We start from the raw sequence: 19,452 nt of genomic DNA on the forward strand, positions 1-19,452 counted from the left end.
CTTTAAGGACAAAAAAGTGAATGTTTTGGAGTGGCTATCACAAAGCCCTGATGTATCCTGTAGAAAATTTGTGAGCAGAGTTTAAAAGGCTTGTGTGAGCAAGACAGCCAACAAAGCTGACTCAGGCCCCGTTTACACTAGTGCGTTTTAGTTTTAAAACGGCGTTTTAGAATGAAAACGATCCGCGTCCACACTCGCGTTTTACCCAGCGTTTCTGAACTGCTCTCCGTCCACACCAAAACGCTGAAAACGCACATCACGTGACCACACACACACACTTTGGCAATCGCTGGAGCCCATCTACCCAGATGAGAGCTCTGCTAGTCGAACTTCTCATCAAGCATCTCCCGCTGGATCTAATCTCACTATATTTATTAAACGTGATATTTCATTCATCTTGTTGTCTTTATCTAACGACATATTCCCTGACTTTGGTCATTGGAATCTATTACTTGTTCTCAGGTAACGTGTTTTGGCTGAGCGCAAAGATAAGTTAATGATTAATGTAAGCACGTACATTCTGTATATTGACTGATCGCTTGCCTTTATTTCCTATAATGTATAAACTTAATGTATGTTATACTTTTAAAATGGCCATTATCGATTATTAAAACTGATATTCAGCAAAAGAGAGGGTATGTTTCGTATTTTCACTGAAATTGAAAGGAGGCAGTTGTTATCGGCTCCGTTTTGTTATAAATATGCAGCACGACGCTTCAACATTTCTGCTGTCTGTTTAGTTGTTAATATTAAAATAAAAATAGGCAGTTCCTTATATCAAGTTTACATTTTATTGTTGAGAAAGTGAAACAACGTAGCCAAGGTGATGTAAATGAAGTTATAAAGTACACTGTTCCCTGTGAAGATTGACGCGTGTCCTCGGTATGTTTTCCATATCAAACTGAGAAGAAGAGATGCAGCCTTGATCAAACTTGCGAAGTCTGAACTTACACTGAGAAGATTCAGGACTGAACTGTGTGTTAGGCTACTTAATATTGAGGAAAAGCCCCAATCAGAGAGGCGAATGTCTGCAGCCCCGCCTCCGTTTTCAGATGTCTCCGTCTTTCCCCATCCACACTGAGACGGAGCAGCAGCGTTTCAGAATGAAAACGGCCTCTCCAGCGTTTTCGAAACGCTCCGTTTTCGGCGCTCGAGAACTCCGGCGTAGTGTGGACGGATGGTGTAACCGTAGCAAAACTTATGCGTTTTCAAACTAAAACGCATTAGTGTAAACGGGGCCTCAGTTACACCAATTCTGTCAGGAGGAATGGGCCAAAATTCCCAAAACATTTGACCAAATTTAATACAGTTTAAAAGCAAGGCTAAAAAAAGCAAAAGTATGTGAACTTGACTGTCTAGAAATTAATAAAAAAAATTCTCTCATTAATCTGGCTTTAGCAAATGTAAATCATTTAAGTAATTCTAACGGACCTAAAATAGTAAACATTTAGTATAGCGCAGTACCACTAGGCTATTGTTGCCGAAAAATTAAGATATTTTAGGTGAAATCTGAGAGCTCCCTCATCCTCCATAGACAGCAAAGTTTCAATGTCCAATTCAGTTTCCAGAAAGGTACAAAAAACATCCTTAGAATACACCAAATGCCTTCAGTGGTTCAATTGTAATTCAGTAGAACAGTTTTCAGTTGTATAATACTTTTAGAGAGTCTTAAGTGTCTTCTTGTGCTCATTAACTGTCTAGTTCAAACTGTGTGATTTTCAAAGTAGTCGTGTCACGGATGTTTTCACACTGCATGACTGTCTGGGGTAGCATTCAGTTTCTTCTGTGTTCACACTGCAAGATGGATCGGCGACAGGGAGTTTCACACCGAAGGACTTTACAATAGGAAGAGCCACAGACTTAACTTAAAGTCTCTGTCCACAAACTACATCTCACAATCAAACACACGCGAGAAGGGACATGGAAACAACTCAAGGTCGGGTAGTATATATTATTTTATAAAATAATTTTGCTTACCTGGGTTTTGAAGGGAATTCTCATGTTTTTTTCAGTTTCAACTCAGTTGTGGTATTGTTCAGATGACACATCAAACAGACACAGGTGCTCCTGCCAAATTTACACTAGTTTTTCCTTTATTTCTTTGGTCCGACTAGACTTAAATAAAGACCTTAAGTCCTCCCTCAACCTCCTGCTGGCCTGCCGATACCCAGACGATTGCATGTAGATGTAGATGATTGCAGATGTTGTTTTCAACCACAAAACATTTCACACTGCATGATTTTGAACTGCAGACAAGTCCAGATATTTAGCATCCCAAATATCTCATAGGTGTTGGCGACTCATTGGCGACACTCTCAGATTGCGTATTTGATAGTTCACACTGTGTGATCAATAATCAATTGAATGAGCATGGTTTGCCTGTGATTTCAGGCATTTGTCGACGATTTCGCAAAAGCTGTCGGCGAGTCAAAATTAAGGCTAAAATCAATGTCTGAGCTTAACCTGATTCACTCAAACATCGCTCCACAACTTGTCGTTATTTTTGAGCCCTCCAATATGGCAGCTGTAGTCCTAAAAGAAAGTAAAAATTTGAGTTTGAGATTCTGACACTGTTGGTTAAATTTAGTTTGAAATATATTATTTAAGCTTAATTTTGACCAATACTTTCATAGTATCCTTATTTGCACAGAATATTATCAAAAGTAGAGTGGATTCACTTTTTCAGTAACAAATGATCATGATCCATCTGACACACTTTTACTTAAAACACGTTGCCAAATAAAAGGTCATAAAATCTTAGTCTCATAATGTTATTATTACCCGCTTCTTTTAACACTATAACCTTTAACTTTGACCTTAACTTGTGTTAAATGTGCTGCATTTTCTACTTAACCCTTACCAAAAAATCCCCTGTGTGTTTTGGGAGGAGCGAGCCTGCACAATTTAAACCACGATTTGTCGAATACAAGGAGTCCCGGCCAACCAAAAGGCTACATTGAGAGTCCACATTAAAAAAGCTGAGACGGAGGAAGCCTCTCTCCCCTCCTGAAGGCATTTGAATTTCTCTGGATTCGTTATGGCGCTGTGATCACGAACGTGTAACGCGCATTTCCCCCCGCTTTCTCTCTCCCTCCCCCCTTTCTTTTCTATTACTCCTCCTTTTTTGTGCTGAAAATTGGTTTTTGCCCGATGTTTGCTTTTTTGGCGAGTAGCGGTGGATTATACGCACTCTATCAGGACCGAATTAAACAAACAGCTGTGGGATAATTGAGGGGGAAATGAATTCTCGCACAGGCGTGAGGAAGGTGCCGACGTGAGCTGCATGCCAGCGCCGGGACCCCCGCGTCAGACCTCTGCTCCAGCACCACCACCACGCCTGACGGGCACTCCAGGCTCACGGGCGCGATGCCAATTTAGACAAGTGTGCCCGAGGATGCCATCCTGCTCCGCATGGCAGATTCTCCTGTCAGGAGGACGTGCAAGTGTGTGTGTGTGTGTGTGTGTTAGAAAGCAGAGAGAAAGTGTGGGGGGTTACGGCCCAAGTGCTCCCCAATTCAATTTTCCCTCCACACACACACACATACGCGTGCACACAATTAAATTCAACCAGAGCTGAAGAGAGAGATGAGATCTGCCTTCATAATGGAGTCTGTATGTGTATGTGTGTGTGTATCAGTGTGAGCTTGTGTGCGTCAGGGGGATTTTCAAATCCCTGCTTTTGCTTCACTGCATCTTTTCTTTTGAGGGATTCCTGAATATCTGTGAAGAATTGCTCGTCCTTCATTCTGTGTGTTCATCGACTTATTAGTCAACAGAGAACACGCTCAGAGGATTCTTGCTTTTTTCTTGTGTGTGTGGTTTGCGCTCTTGCAGAAACTGATCACTTTGCACATCTCTTTTTCTGTCATTCTAGGATGTGTATGACAAGATGTTGGTGGTGGAAAAGCATCAGGATAAGATGAGAAATAAAGGCCTCTTTATGGCAGACACAAAGCAAATGTAAGCACCTGAAAAGTAAAGAAACCTTTTTTGCACAGTGGTTCTCAACCTTTTTGACTCTGCGTCCATCATTGACAATATACAACTTAGTTTAAATAATAAGAGTTAGATTTTTAGAAAGAAAAAAGGCCCTAAATGTATCTATCATGGTTATCATCATGTTCTGATCTCAGTGTTCTGAACTATACTGAAATTAAAGAGCCCCTATTATGGGTTTTTGAAAATTACCTTCCATGCAGGGTGCAACACAGCTCTAAGTGAATGAAAACATCTAGCTGAGCTTTAAATCTGAATGTTTAAGAATATATAGATTTTTTTAAATAAAAGATTTAACTTTAAGGGTTTTGTCGTTTGCCCGAATTAATAAAGGGACTAAGCCGGCAAGAAAATGAATGAATGATTTTGTCGTTTGTTCTGATCTTTTGCCTGTTTGTATTGTTGTCGACATGAAACAATACCAAATATGAAGTGCCGGATCCTGTAAAACGTGAACACGCCTTTCCCATTCAAACGCTAGCAGTGTGCAGGTGTTTATGGGAATGATCATGACTGAAGATGATTAAACATTCTGGTGATTAATGCAGTAATCTACCCTGCGACAAGATTTGTCTGCCGTTTGTTAAAGGAAGGATCAGAAAAGACTATTGATGTATGGCACTTTGTCAAAGCTTGACAGGAACTTTGTTTCTTCCCCCATTTCAAAAGTGTAAGTGTGGTTAAAATGCTTGCCTCCTTGTTTTCTCTAGTTTGTAAAATATGTATTTAATTGTGTTTTGATACTTGTAATTGCTCCATGCGGCTTGGACTGTATCTGGTTAACTCTTTGTGTTCTCATATTGCATCTAAAGCCATGTTGAAAATAGTTCAACTTTTGCCACGGTGTGGATTAATACTGAATGTAAATATGCTGTGTTTAACTGCATTGCTTTGATGCATTCCTGTGTTGGGCTCACACATACACTCAGCACTCAATGTTGAAAAGCCATGGTGGGCGTTTCTTTGTCTCGTGCTGAACGCAGTCGACCAATCACAACAGACTGGGTCATCCGACCAATCTGTGCAGTTTAGCAGCTCGCTAAAGAAGCATTTGGGAACAAATGAATCCCTATACTAATCATATGGTAGTAGGGATGTAACAATATTGTAAATACCGTCATACCACAATAGTAATTCTTTTTCAATATTACCGTAGGCACGTGACTCAATAAAACTGTATTTCAGAGAAAAGTTTGCTTAGGCGAATGAAGCGAACAGGAGGTAGCGGGAACTACAATTCCCATCAGCGTAGGCGGGGCCATCATCCTTTGCGGTCTGTTGTCACTACAGATCCAGTAATGCGGAAATGGAGTGTGTGAACCTAAAGCTGGTTTTAAATCGGATGTGTGGAAGCATTTTGGTTTCTTTCTAAAAAGATACAAAAAAGGAGAAAAGGTGACAGACAAAAAAAAACGGTATGCAGGCACTGCCAGACTGTGGTGAAATATAAGTCGGGGAATACGACTAAAAACAGTCATGGGGACTGCAGAACACAGCACACTTGTTAGATTGATGCAGACATTGGCTTGTACCGCAAAGAGACCTCTATCTCACTCATGGCTTGTCCTCTCAAGTGGTGGAAAGACAATGCACAGCGTTACCCACTGCTGTCAACCTAGGCTAAATCATATCTCTCTGTCCCAGAAACCTCAGTCCCAAATGAGAGTTTTTTTTTTGTTGTTGTTGTTGCAGGAGACATGCCCAGAGATCCCAGCTTTTACCAGATTATAGTTATATGATAATTTTCCTTCAAAAACCCATCTCTATCTAAGTGAGTGAGTGATTAAATGTTGAATGTGATGAGTTTTCAACAATACTAAATTGAACTATTTTTTTTATATGGTTTAATAGTTTTGTGTTATTAAAAATGAAAAATTGAAGTTCCTGTTTCGAAACTTACAGATAGATGGCTAATTTGTATGTCATTGATATGTTCAGTGCTAAGGTAAATAAACACTTTTGGCACTTTTTTCAAGTCTTTTCATTAGTTTTGTTTTTCCTGTAAATTATTCAATAAATACCATCCCGTGCCATTCATACCGAGGTATTATCGTACCGTGAAATTCTGATACCGTTACATCCCTATATGGTAGTCGTTGTGATAATTACGTAAAAATAAATGCACATTATAAGACAATGAAAGTGTTTTTGGACTGCATGCACATCAGACTGTTGTTAAAAAACCCACAAAACCAAAATATGACTTTATAATGCATAATAGGGGCTCTTTAAAAGTCATGTAGTAATTGCCACATTAAATGTGCTTTAATGCTTCAATGATATAGCACAAGATAAGACTTTTAGAAAAAAAAAAAAAAAAGCTATTAGCACTCAACAGTATTAAACTATTTGAGTCGACCAATCAAATGAAAGTAGACAGAGTTTGTTGTTCAGGGAATCTGCAGAATTCCAGCTCATCATTTCAGCTTGTGGTCATCAAGTTTGAAAGTGATGCAAGTACTTGACATGCATTTAATCTTTATCATTTGATAGCTTTTATATAAGAGAGATGTTAAAACAGCACAGTCAGATAATCACACAAACCTAATACGCTTTTGTTCAATTTCACCTTTTGATTTTAAAATTACAAGTAATTCATTTTAGAAGAAAATATTACTTTTAAATGACATGTAAATGTAAAGGTAATGATGATAATGATAATATAGCACTGCAACCTGCATTAAACTGATGTTCCTAAAAAACTCACTTCTATTTTAATTTCGCAAGGACTTTTAGTGACATGTGAGTGTTAAGGGTTTTGGCACTGGCATGAATGAGTAAAATAATTGTTAAAAATCAAAATTTTAGTTGGTTCAGGAAACTTATTAGGCCTGCTACTCACTCTCTTCTATTCATTACTCCCACCTTATTGGGTTTTTCATCTCTAACCCAGAATAAAATCTGCTTACAGCTAGGGCTGCACTATTAATCGAAAACAGAATGTGACTTTGATTTGACCCTACACACAATCTTAATTCAGCTTTTCTACGATTCAGACCATTTTATTTTCAAGGTCAGGAGAGAAATGTAAATGAGGACGCACAAGTCTTTACATTGTTTTATATATGTTGCTCAGCAACATGGACACCTCTAAATGGTGTTAAAAGTCTCACATACTGTATTTATAAGGTATAATTCACCTAAAAATGTCATTTCTGTCTTAACGTAATGAAGTATTCGCGGCCGCGAAATCACACATGAGCCATTGTACTATTTGTTTACCACTGAGAGGACATGTGCGTGCCTGCCAATTATGTCTTCTTTAGTGAATAGAACCTGCGTAGGCTGTGAATAACAAGTAATAAAGTTGTAAATAATGTTTAGTTTCTTGCACAGAGTGATCATTTGGAAGCCGTGCGGAAAATATTATTTGCGTGTGTTTATTTTTTCTCAAAGTGATGGTGGCCATGACATGAGCGCACTCGGCAGTGAAAGCTGTGCGCATAATTTAAACAATCGGATCACATTTTAGAGTTATAATTATGACAAACATTTGATGTTTTTTCTTTCATATTGAACACAAAGTGTTGTGCATGCAATATAATGTTTACTGGGTCAGTATAACTACTCTAGCCTATATAACATTGAATATAAAGCAAGAGGAAATCTGATAATGACAAATGTTTTATTTTACAAGTGAAAAAGCTCTAATAATGGTGTCAGTAACAAATGACAAGCATATGTCTCAAACATAATGTTTTAACTTTAGAATTATGAATAGTTGTATTCTGATGTCATCACTTTACTGTGAATTAACAAACAGGACATATTTAAAGTCTGTTCAAGTCCACCATTCCAAGTCAATAAAAACAGTAGACCTACACATAAAGGCCTAATATTGTTATTGTTGTTTCACCATATGTTTGAGAAATAATAATAAAAGCCTACACATTACCTTTATTTTACATCTACAAAATAGTGAGAACATTGTAATCTTAATTTTACCAAATTGTGATTCTCATTTTAGCCAGAATCGTGCAGCCCTACTTACTGGAGGTTTGCAAGTAACACAAGTTAACGAAACCTGATCAAAACCAACCCATTTTCATAAAAAAACGAAAAGAGTTTGCCCCTTTATTGGACCCTAGTCCCCTGTTTGAGAACCACTGATTTGGCTTTTATCCAAAGCAATTTATTTCCCAAGAATCCTTAATATTTGTTTTATGCATTACCAGATTTGAAATATAGAAAAGAATCAGTAGTTTCTATGTTTGTTGTGGCTAAATTGTGCATGTTTGCTTTCATCAGATCTCTGAGCGGGAGCAGGTGGCTGTTAAAAGAGGAAATGGAGGAGATCCTGGTAGAGAACATTTCAGATCAAGATGTAAGAATGAAACGTTGTCGGAATCCTGTGAAGGGTGTAATTCAGGATAAAAACACAAGAGGGTGCTGTTGGCAAAAGTAAGCATGTTCTGTTCTTTGCAGTATTTGCGGTTTATCCAGCTGGCGGAGAGGTTGCTGTCCATGCCGTACTGCTCTCTGGAGGAGAATTTCATCCTGAAGTTCCGCAAACCACTGGAGGTTCAGTCCAGAAAACAGGAGATCCCTGAGCTGCAGCACGACGCACGTGGAGTTGCTTTCAGCGTTGCAGATGGTATCATATAATATCAACATTTCAAATTGATACCCTGATTAAATACACTGCTTATAGTACATCATCAGACCCTGTGGAAATCTTTACCTTTACTTTCATTACACCTTGCTTTCAAATACCTTATTTATTAAGGCCTAAAATAATTTGAAATGTGAAATAATGTCAGGCTGTATGACAAACATACTCATTATTTTAAACGGGCATGATGATTTTCTATAGTCTATCTATCTATCTATCTATCTATCTATCTATCTATCTATCTATCTATCTATCTATCTATCTATCTATCTATCTATCTATCTATCTATCTATCTATCTATCTATCTATCTATCTATCTATCTATCTATCTATCTATCTATCTATCTATCTATCTATCTATCTATCTATCTATCTATCTATCTATCTATCTTAAAGTCAGCTTTATTGTCAGTTCTACCACATGTACAGACATACACAGAATTTAAATGACATTACTCTCAGACCCTTTGTGTATATATCTATCGTCCTTCTACCATCTGCTCGTTTGTTTATTGCAAAGTTTGAATATGGCAATAAGCACCACATCTTTATGCTTTTAATGGCGTCTCAATTTCAAACATTGCCATTCAAATAAGGGAATTTTACAGATTATAAGAAATTGCACTGGTCTAAGCAATACATAAACTAAATGTGAGAAAAACACAAAAAGTTTTGGACAAAAATATACGTTCCTGTCATGTTCATTATTCACGAGATGAGACGATTTTTAAATGTTGTTTTAAGCTGAATTGCAAGAAGCATTGTGAACTAAAAGAGGACCCTAAAGTAACATTTTAAACAAAAGTGTTTAAATATTCTTCTCATTATGATTTTGTATTTTTATTTTTTTAGGATTTTATATACTATAAGTGTATTTATATTTTGAAAAGGGAATCATTTTTTATTCACTTTTGTTTTTAAATTTTCACTTTTTCCTAATTCTAATTTTTTTTTTTCTGATTTAAATTTTGTTATTTTGACATTTTTACTTGTTCAGCTTGGTCAACATTTTTATTTAAGTTTAATTGAATTTTATATTTAATTTTATAATTATTGCATGAATTTGTATTAGGGCTGTCGTATAATATGAGAACTTTTAATAGTCACTGTATAGTTTCTCCTCGATATAATGAAAACACATTTGATATAATAAGTAGAACCTCTCAGCACTGCTCATTTGATCTCCATGAATCATTTATCCATTTGTACAAACAGCTGCAGAAGTTCCTTTGTTTACATGCCAACTACGGTTGCCAAATTTGTCACTGAAATTTGTCACACTGAAAATTCTCAACAACATAATTCTAGTTCATGAACGCATCTTGAACTTTCATGATTGCAGTTTTTTAAGCAAATTGATCATTTCAGATACATAATAATAAATTACGTACAAGTAGAACAGTTAGTTTGCATCATCAAAGGCTGAATTATCAATGAGAGGCAACCACTGCACTTCCATCCAAACAAAGGTGCTGTATACATTAACTTGGACAGTTAGTGATTTCAATTAGATTGTATAGTTTTAGAGTGATGATGTTTCCCAGAGATGGGTTGCGGCTGGAAGGGCATCCGCTGCGTAAAAAAAACTTGCTGGATAAGTTGGCGGTTCATTCCGCTGTGGCGACCCCGGATTGATAAAGGGACTAAGCCGACAAGAAAATGAATGAATGAATGAGTAATGATGATGATCATTTAATATTAGCTATATGCAGTTGTGCACAATGGTAGCCAGACTAAAGGAAATGCAGATTCACGAACACCGCTGATGCAACTAGTGTTCAGACTCTTTTGAACACCTCAATTATTTGTATCAGGTGCATTTGATTAGGGTTGGAGCAAATTTGTGCAGAGCTGCGGCCCTCCAGGATTTGAGTTTGAGACCTGTTTTTGATACTTTAAGTATGCTGCTGTTGTATGGTTAAATCAGCATAGCACATGGTGAACGGGACAAGGGTGGTCTTGTATGAGACAAGAAAAATTCAAATAGGTCTGCTATTTTGGACGTCCCAACCAATGCAGGACTGTAAGTTTACACGGAAACCGTTGAGACAGCAGCATTCGTTTCTCTTCTGATAGCTCAAAAACTATGGTGAACACAGGATATGTTAGAATAAGGCTGGGTGAGAGAACAGTTTTATCTTAAACCTGACTAATGATGTCTGATGGTAAAGTTTAAGTGCTGCTTGGCTAGCATGCACGTCTCTGTAATGTTTACAAATGAAGTCAGAAGATGTCAAACACTTTAGCGTCTATACTAGAAAAGCAATACATTTTAACTATATATATATATATATATATATATATATATATATATATATATATATATATATATATATGAGTTTTATAATTTTTTAAATTCAATTGGCTGATTTAATCCAGTTGCAGATGCACTTTTAGCTTAGCATCAGTCATTGTATTGCCACAGTGAAAAGCAAATCCATCGATGCACAGCTCTTCAACTCCCGAACCATGCAAGCCAGTGACGACAGTGGCGAGGAAAAAAAACTTCACCAATTGCCGAAAGTGAAGGACTCATTAAAAATAATTTGCATTGCTTTGGCCAAAACTGATTAGCTGAAGTCACACTGATATGACGTCAACAGTGGATATGACTTGGTCTTAAAGCATTTTTCAATGGGTAATTTTCACTATTTAAGATGGCGTGGTGGTCAAAATAGGACAAATGAGCTCATGTATGGGACAAATTTTTAATCAATTTGGCTAAAGCACTTCTGGCTTAGCTTAGCATAAGTCATTGAATCAGATTAGACCGTTATCTTATCTCTCAAAATATTCAAAAAAGACTGCGATTTTTGAGCATCGCTGTCACCTGCCGATTATTTCAGATGATGTAAAAGATTATTGCACATACTGCATCGTGGTACTGCAGCAAAGTTCCTTGATTATTACACCAGAATGAGAGTATATCGACCTAAAAAATAACATGTTTTCCTTTTCCATCAACACAATATAAATACAGAAGAGTCAAGCTTCAAATTGGAAAATTAACTAAACTTTTTTTTTTTTTTTTTTTTAAGAAGTATAAATGAGATGCTAATGGTCTAATCTAATTAAATGATTCATGCTAAACTAACCTAAAAGAGGGTTGAAGAGTCGTGGAACAAAGTGAAAGTGAACAGCGGATGGGGGAGGAGGGCGATCGGTGAAATGAGGTGACGGATCAGATTTCAAAATTTCCAGATCTGGCATGTTCTGAAACAAATTAGCCCTGCACTCAAGTGCTTCTAAATACACAAAACTACATATTCTGAATAATGTTGGGGGGAAAAAAGCAGCCTTTGAAATTCCTTTGTCTTCAACAGAGTAAAGAGACTCAAACAGGATCTGAGGATGACAGAATTACAATTTTTTGGTTGACACTGCATTTGATACCAGGACTTCCACCTTGTATCAGTTGATCATTACTCTCTGTTACTTCTGTACACACTCACATAATTCCCACATCATTCTAAACATCAGGTCTTTTTTCCCACAGGCAGGAGGAAGTCTGCCAAAGCCAGAATTACCCTCATAGACAGCGGCTCCGGCAACATCACAATCAACGGCACAAACTACCTGCACTACTTTCCTGTACTACAAGACAGGTGAGCGCCTCAGTTGCTTTAAGCATATCAAAAGCTTGAATATTTGTTTTTACCCTAGTTAGTATGCCATAAATGAGCCCCACACTGAAAATGTTCAAATCCAGGATTTGTGGTTGAGGGTTGCATGGTGAGTGTGTTGAGATTTTTTTTTTAAGTGGTTGAAAAGTTAATTACACAGATGAGTGAGCCGGAGACTTGGCGCTGTCAGCGTGCGGCCGGCTGCCCGTCCTTATCACTTCGTCCGCTTCACACAGGCCTAATTGGAGCAGAAGGGAAGTGTTGCTCTGTGTCAGCACTGTGGGCCATCCCGTGAGCCACAGCACACACACACTGTAGCGCACACTTGCATCACGTCCCCTCAATAGTTCTGGCGGGCACGGGGATTGTCACTTGGTCTAAATATGATGATACAGTCCTTAAAGGGGGATTTGTTGGAGTGTTGTTCATATGGAAAGATTGAGTAGACTAGTGGAGAGAAACCTTTTCTTAGTGTGCTTGTTTACACACAAGTTTAAATTCTTCTCTCTGACCCCCCGCTGCCTGATTTACAAAAAAAAAGAAAAGAAATTCAGTCAGAATGCACTGCTTTACAGTCCACATGAACAAAACTGTAACTTTTTTTTGTGTTGAAACGCAGTTCCTATAGAAACTGAACGTTAAATGAGAAAACGGTGGGCGTGGCTTGTTGTTTTTCTCCAGCGAGCTGACTGGATGTAGTGAAGTAGGCATTTCATTCAGAAAGATCGGGAAAAGGGTTTCGGGAGAGTTATTACAACCTAACAGATACCTCCTCACCATTTTTGTTTGCGTGTCTTAACCATAGACTGTAAAAGGTATGGATGTAGTATGAGTGATGTCACCCATAGGTTTTTGAAAAGCGCAGATGAAGCTACAAGTAGCATGGCCAACCGTCTCCATTTTGTTAAACATCATTGCACCAACCGGGGGTTACCTAAAAGAGGCAGAGCTTAAGCAAAGCTACAGATGCCTGCTAGCATTTTGCTTAAACAGGCTTTTCTTTGAAATAAACGCTTAATACTTCAATACCTGCGATTCGTTTGTGTTCTGACCACTTGTGCTTGGTTGTGTACTATAGACTATAGACAAATTACCAATCTACGTCACACGGGTCCCCGGTTGCAAAAAAAGACGGGCTGCAATAGCAAACATGTCGTGTTGTGCGGTAGGAGGCTAAATTTGGGGGGGAAAAAAACGTAAAACTTAACTTTTACTGTACACCACACTGCTTTAATGCCAACTGCAGCTGTCTTTGGCTAAAAAGAAGCTTAATGAAGTGAGGAGCTAATTAGAAATGCTGGACTCCACAGTTCTCATGTTATATCAGGTGAGTTCAGGCTAAACTGAATCATACACATCACTCGTTTTTGATTGCAGCAATGATTTCAGCAAAAACGGTTACATATGGTTAATTAAACTGCGGACACTGAATGCTAAGAATGAAACGTGAAAGTGCAAGTTATTAAGGTAAACTTGGGTTTATATTCACACATTTATCCAGTGACAACTTGTGACACACTCCCTATATTGTTTACCACGACACTTCAAATATTTGATCTGAAATAACCCGCGTGACTTGAGAACAACATTAACACTGTTTATTTTAATTGTGAACAATGTTGTACTTTGATAGTCATTGGCTGCTAATATGATTTCGCTGTTTAGAGTTTGCAAATAATAGTTTTATATAATTATATTATTGAGGAGAAAGTCCAAATGTGCGGATATAAAAAAGTTTACATACTCTGCCGTACAGGTGTAATTTGCTGTCAGAATGCAGTTGTTTTGCTTGTTGATGATTACGCAGGCCTTGTACAGTTCCATCTTATTTCCTTTTCTTTGGCTAGACACTACATTGTGTTGAATCTGGTCGCATCATGGAGCATTATTTCTTGCACATGACCACACTATACAACATTGTTGGCATCCAAAGACTTGTAGGCCTTTAACTTCTCTCTTGTAAAATCTCTTGGAACTTCAATGAGATTGTATTTTTCAGGCTGGATGCTTGGACATTTCGTCGTATCCATTATTCATTGGGACGGTGCTATCGCAAATGGACCTGTCAGACGAACGCCGCTCACTTTAACGTTAATTTTGCCAAATCACTGTGCTTATCACTGGGTGACAAGCTCTTATAATGCACTGAACGCATTATGTAAATAATATATATAATATGTGATCAATAAAACTTATTTCTAAGACAACAACAAACTCTGTACCGCATCAGATGTCATTTGCTCGCTGTAAATGCTAGCACTCACAGGTTTTTTTCTGCCTCCTCCCTGCGCGTGCATCCTGAATGTTTACAAATATGGTAATTGGTCTATAACATTAAAGTGTTTAGTAACACTGTTATAATACATTGAGCCACTCAGCATTGTTCTTATGACGTTTTTTTAACAGGAGGAAAACACTAACTACTTCCAAATACATCAAATATAACCACAACACAGGAAGTGGCATTTTTAAATACACAGCCAGAACACGAACATGTAATAATACAGCCATGACACGCAGCATTGAACCATGCTCAAACACGGCTTGTTGTTGTCGTGTGACAAACAGACAGAATCAATTCATTCTGTTGAGACTGTTTAAGCACTTTGATCTTTGAAACTGTTGAGCTTTTAACTTCAAAAACAGCTGCATTACCCTTATCATGAAAGATACTGAAAAAGCACAATGGGGTTTGTTTGAAATGAGAAGCAAAGAACCTTCAGCCTTTTTATAACCTCTTTCTCTAAATGTCTTTCTTTTTTTCTCTCCGTGTCTCTCTCAGGGAGCAGCTGATGTTTCCTCTGCACTTTGTAGGGCTGCTCGGCCGCTTTGACATTGAGGGCAGCGTGGAGGGCAGTGGTCGCTCGTCTCAGGCTGGTGCTGTGCGATTGGCCATCTCACGGGCACTGCTCAGCTTTGTGTCTGAGGGAGAGGTGGAGAAGATGAGGCAAGGTGCGTGATGAGAAGCTCATATGAATATTCATCAACTCTTATTTGCACTTTGGATATTTACGTAACACTAATGACTTTGTTATACGATAGTTTTATGTGATGAAACCTGTTCTTAATGTCAAACTACAGCATATAATGGCAGTTTTGTTCTTTTTGACTTATTGGATGGTAAACAGTAAAGGGTGCTTTAAAAAGCTTAATAATCATCAGATTATTTCATCTATAGTGGGTGATGGGTGCTGACATGTTAGTTTGCATTTCATTGGATAGGTTAGAGCTGCTGGATTTACAACATGTCAATTCATCAACTAATTCCAAAATACATGAAAGTAAGTGGCTGTTTAACTGGGAGAAGAATGAAGTAAGGCCCAATCCCAATTCTACCTCTTAGCCCTTCTCCTTACCCAGCGATTTCAGTTTTGTGCTTAACCCTTGAATTCCAATCTTCAATGCTTTGGTGCACATCGTTAATCTTGGTCTCATTTTAAAAAAAGACAGATGTCAGATAGTAGCTGAAGTGAAATATGTTGAAAAGGTTAAATAAATCAAAAGTTGTGTGCGTTTGTTTATGAAAATAATAAAACAATAAATGTGAATGTTATTATAATACATAAAATATGTAATACATAAAACGTTTCAGCCTAAAATTGACAGAAAATCTAAGCTAAACGTCTAAACGTATTGTATTCCAAATTTGAAATTAATATCTCAAAAAATGAACATACAATAAGGTTTTGTTTGACGGCAGTACCAAACATGGCCACCAGGTGACATCCAGTTTACATTGGTGACCATACAAAGGTGACCCTTGTGTTTTGAGGAATGTAAACTGTTTTTTTTGTACTTTTGACAATATTTGTAAAGTAGACGTAACACACTCACTGGCCACTTTATTAGGTACACCTTGCTAGTACTGGGTTGGACCCCCTTTTGCATTCAGAACTGCCTTAATCCTTTGTGGCACAGATTCAACAAGATACCAGAAATATTCCATATTTTGGATGTTGGTCCATATTGACATGATAGCATCACAGTTGCTGTATATTTGTCAGCTGCACATACATGATGCGAATCTCGACCACATCCCAAAGGTTCTCCATTTGATTGAGTTCTGGTGACTGTGAAGGCCATTTGAGTACATTGAACTCATTGTCATGTTCACAAAACCAGTCTGAGATGATTACACGCATTATCCTGCTGGAACTAGCCATCAGAAGATGGGTACTGTGGTCATAAAGGCATGGATATTGTCAGCAACAATGCTTGGGTAGGCTGTGGCGTTGACACCTTGCTCAGTTGGTACTAATGGGCCCAAAGTGTGCCAAAAATATCTCACACACCATTACACCACCATCACCAGCCTGAACTGTTGATACAAGGCAGAATGAATCCATGCTTTTATTTAGTTGACGCCAAATTCTGACTCTATTATGAATGTCGCAGCAGAAATCGAGACTCATCAGACCAGACAACATTTTTCCAATCTTCTATTGTCCAATTTTGGTGAGCCTGAGCGAATTGTAGCCTCAGTTTCCTGTTCTTAGCTGACAGAAGTGGCAGCAGTGTGTTTTTTCTGCTGCTGTAGCCAATCTGCCTCAAGGTTTGTTGTGTTGTGCGTTTAGAGATGCTCTTCTGCATACCTCAGTTGTAACGAGTGGTTATTTGAGTTACTGTTTCCCTCTTAACTCTCGAACCAGTCTGGCCATTCTCCTTTAACCTCAGACAACAACAAAGCAATTGCGCCCACAGAACTGCCGCTCACTGGATATTTTCTTTTTCGGGCCATTCTCTGTAACCCCTATCGCTGGTTGTGCATGAAAACCCCAGTAGATCAGCAGTTTCTGAAATATTCATCTATACAACAACCATACCAGATTAAAAGTCACTTAAATCAACTTTCTTCCCTATTCTGATGCTCGGTTTAAACTGCAGCAGATTGTCTTGACCATGTCTTCATGCCTAAATGCATTAAGTTGCTGTCATGTGATTGGCTGATTAGAAATGTGCCTTAACGAGCAATTGGACAGGTGTACCTAATAAAGTGGCCGGTGAGTGTATATAAAGTATTATACAGTTTAGTGATATTTGATTTGACTTTCGCCTTTAAAAGCACATCTAAAAATGTTTACATGTAGATTGCTGTAGCAAAGTAATGCTTTACAACTCTGAGTCTCCTTAATAAAAAGAGACGGCTCAATAATATCCATCAAAAAACAATCAGGAGATATGGAAACTAGACATGTTAAGCTTTTGAATGATTTATAGTTTGTCTTGATTGCTTTGTGTTTAGACTACTAGATTATGGTTTAAAATCAAATCATAAATGGTCGCACAGGTTGTAAATGTCAGTTAATCTATTACCTTATTTATTTTTTTACGTAACAAAAAGCTAAAAACTGTGTAAATATGTGTTCAGACATCTTAGACCTTTACAACAATATTGAGTTTGTCGTGAATAGATTAGGATTTAACTGTAAAAGTGACAGTTAAGGGGTTAGTTAACTTTAATTCACACATTTTGATAGAAACAAAAAGACTATTGTTTAAAACAGTGGTTCTCAAAGTGAGAGTCGGGACCCCCCGAGGGGTCACGGCACATTGAAGTCCATGTGAATCCATAACCTACTGAAAAGAAAAATAGTTGTTTATAGTTACTATATACTATATAGGGACTATAGTAGCTTATAGTTTTATTGGATTGTAATTAATTACTTATATTAAAGGCACAGCAATAGCGTTAGATTCAGCAGATTGAGTTTATAACACCAGGTTAAACTTTCTGGCCCATTTACAGCACTCGCATACATAAAAAAAAAAATTAAACGAAGAAAAGACTTGGGTCTATTGGTGTGTGTGCGTGTGTGTGTGTGTGTGTGTGTGTGTGTGTGTGTGTGTGTGTGTGTGTACCATTGCATGCAATGTTTCTGTATTTCAAGAGTTCACACTTAGCTGATAATCAATAAAGCGTATTTGGCATGCTGTCCCGGGAGAGAGCCCTGAGCTCATAATATCCTCGAGCCCGGGGCTCCCTCCCGTTAGAAGGGTGAGAGGGGAGTTCGAGGTCAGGTAGGCCTCGAGAACTCTCCTGCTTGTCACCGTGAGAAGTGTAAACTCAGGTTGTATTGGGTGATAATTTGTTTTAGTCGATTGGCTATGGTTTATGTTTTGGATGGTGGGAGGAAACCGGGGAACCCGAGGGAAACCCACGCAAACACGGGGAGAACATGCAAACTACGCACAAAAACACCAACCGGCGGTGTTCTTGCTGTGAGGCAACAGTGCTAGCCACTGGGCCACCGTGTCCCCCGATCAGAAAAAGGGGGAGGATGAAGGGGTGGAAAGGGGGAGCTTTAAGACGAAGATAAGTGGAGTGAAAAATTCAGGTTATTTAAAATGCTTCCGCAATCATCGAATAGGGCTGATTACAGAGCTAATAAGGAGCCAGCCGTGTTGATTATAAGCACGTGATCCTCTCGAAATTATTTTATGAATAAACCGCACTTATAACCACCTCAGAGGATATTGGGGGACGCGAGCCACAGGCATTGTCATTTTGGGGGTCACGGGCTGAAAAGTTTGGGAACCCCTGGTTTATAAGTTTGTCTACATTAAATAAACGTGTATGAGAAAGCTCATCTCACACTGTTTTCTCACCTGAACAGCCGGTTTGCTGACCGCAGACCCCAGGATCAAGGAGAGGAAGAAGCCTGGACAGGAAAAAGCTCGCAAGAAGTTCACTTGGAAAAAGCGCTGAACAGGAAATCGTCAGTACAAGCAGCACAACTTCTCTATCGATTACTGAATCATTGGCTTATGCTCTGGACAACCACACACTGCTGATCTCAAACACAAATTAGCTGCACTGCATTAGTTACATAAACATTGTTCCCTATTGGCTGATGCAATTGAAAGTTGAAAGTAAACCATCATTCTGTGTGTTCATGTGTATATTAACGCTGGTTTGAAAATGTTAATATAAACATCTTTCAATAAACATTTGTTTTTCATATTCCATTTGTTTTCTTTTGCTAAAATAAATGCAGCTGCTTTAAAAGGTTGTAAATTTGAGGATTTATTACAGGATTTCATGCCTTAAATATAGAAAAAGTGTCTAAATTCCTAAATTTACAAACTCATGGCACTCAAAGGAATAGTTCACTCAAAAATCACATTCTACTCACCTTCAGGTGGTTTCAAAACTTTATTGCTTAAAATAAGATTTTTTTGAAGAATGTTGGAATCCGGTAGCCAGTAAGAAAAATTAAATC

The 19,452-nt window shown here is 38.1% G+C and overlaps 1 protein-coding gene across 1 annotated transcript in view; it reads left to right on the forward strand.

Annotated features, from left to right (window-relative positions):
- The window catches only part of mrps9 (mitochondrial ribosomal protein S9), a 46,471-nt gene extending 27,278 nt beyond the window's left edge, over positions 1-19,193 (forward strand). Inside the window, 6 exon segments of the mRNA NM_001045396.1 lie at positions 3,875-3,960; positions 8,245-8,320; positions 8,422-8,590; positions 12,106-12,214; positions 15,015-15,184; positions 18,847-19,193. Of these exon segments, the coding sequence (NP_001038861.1) occupies positions 3,875-3,960; positions 8,245-8,320; positions 8,422-8,590; positions 12,106-12,214; positions 15,015-15,184; positions 18,847-18,938 (702 nt within the window). The 3' untranslated portion in view covers positions 18,939-19,193.
- Positions 19,194-19,452: the final 259 nt, after the last annotated feature.

The sequence above is a fragment of the Danio rerio genome, chromosome 6, assembly GCF_052040795.2.
Source record: "Danio rerio strain M-AB ecotype USA chromosome 6, GRCz13ab, whole genome shotgun sequence".
Taxonomy (NCBI): Eukaryota; Metazoa; Chordata; class Actinopteri; order Cypriniformes; family Danionidae; genus Danio; species Danio rerio.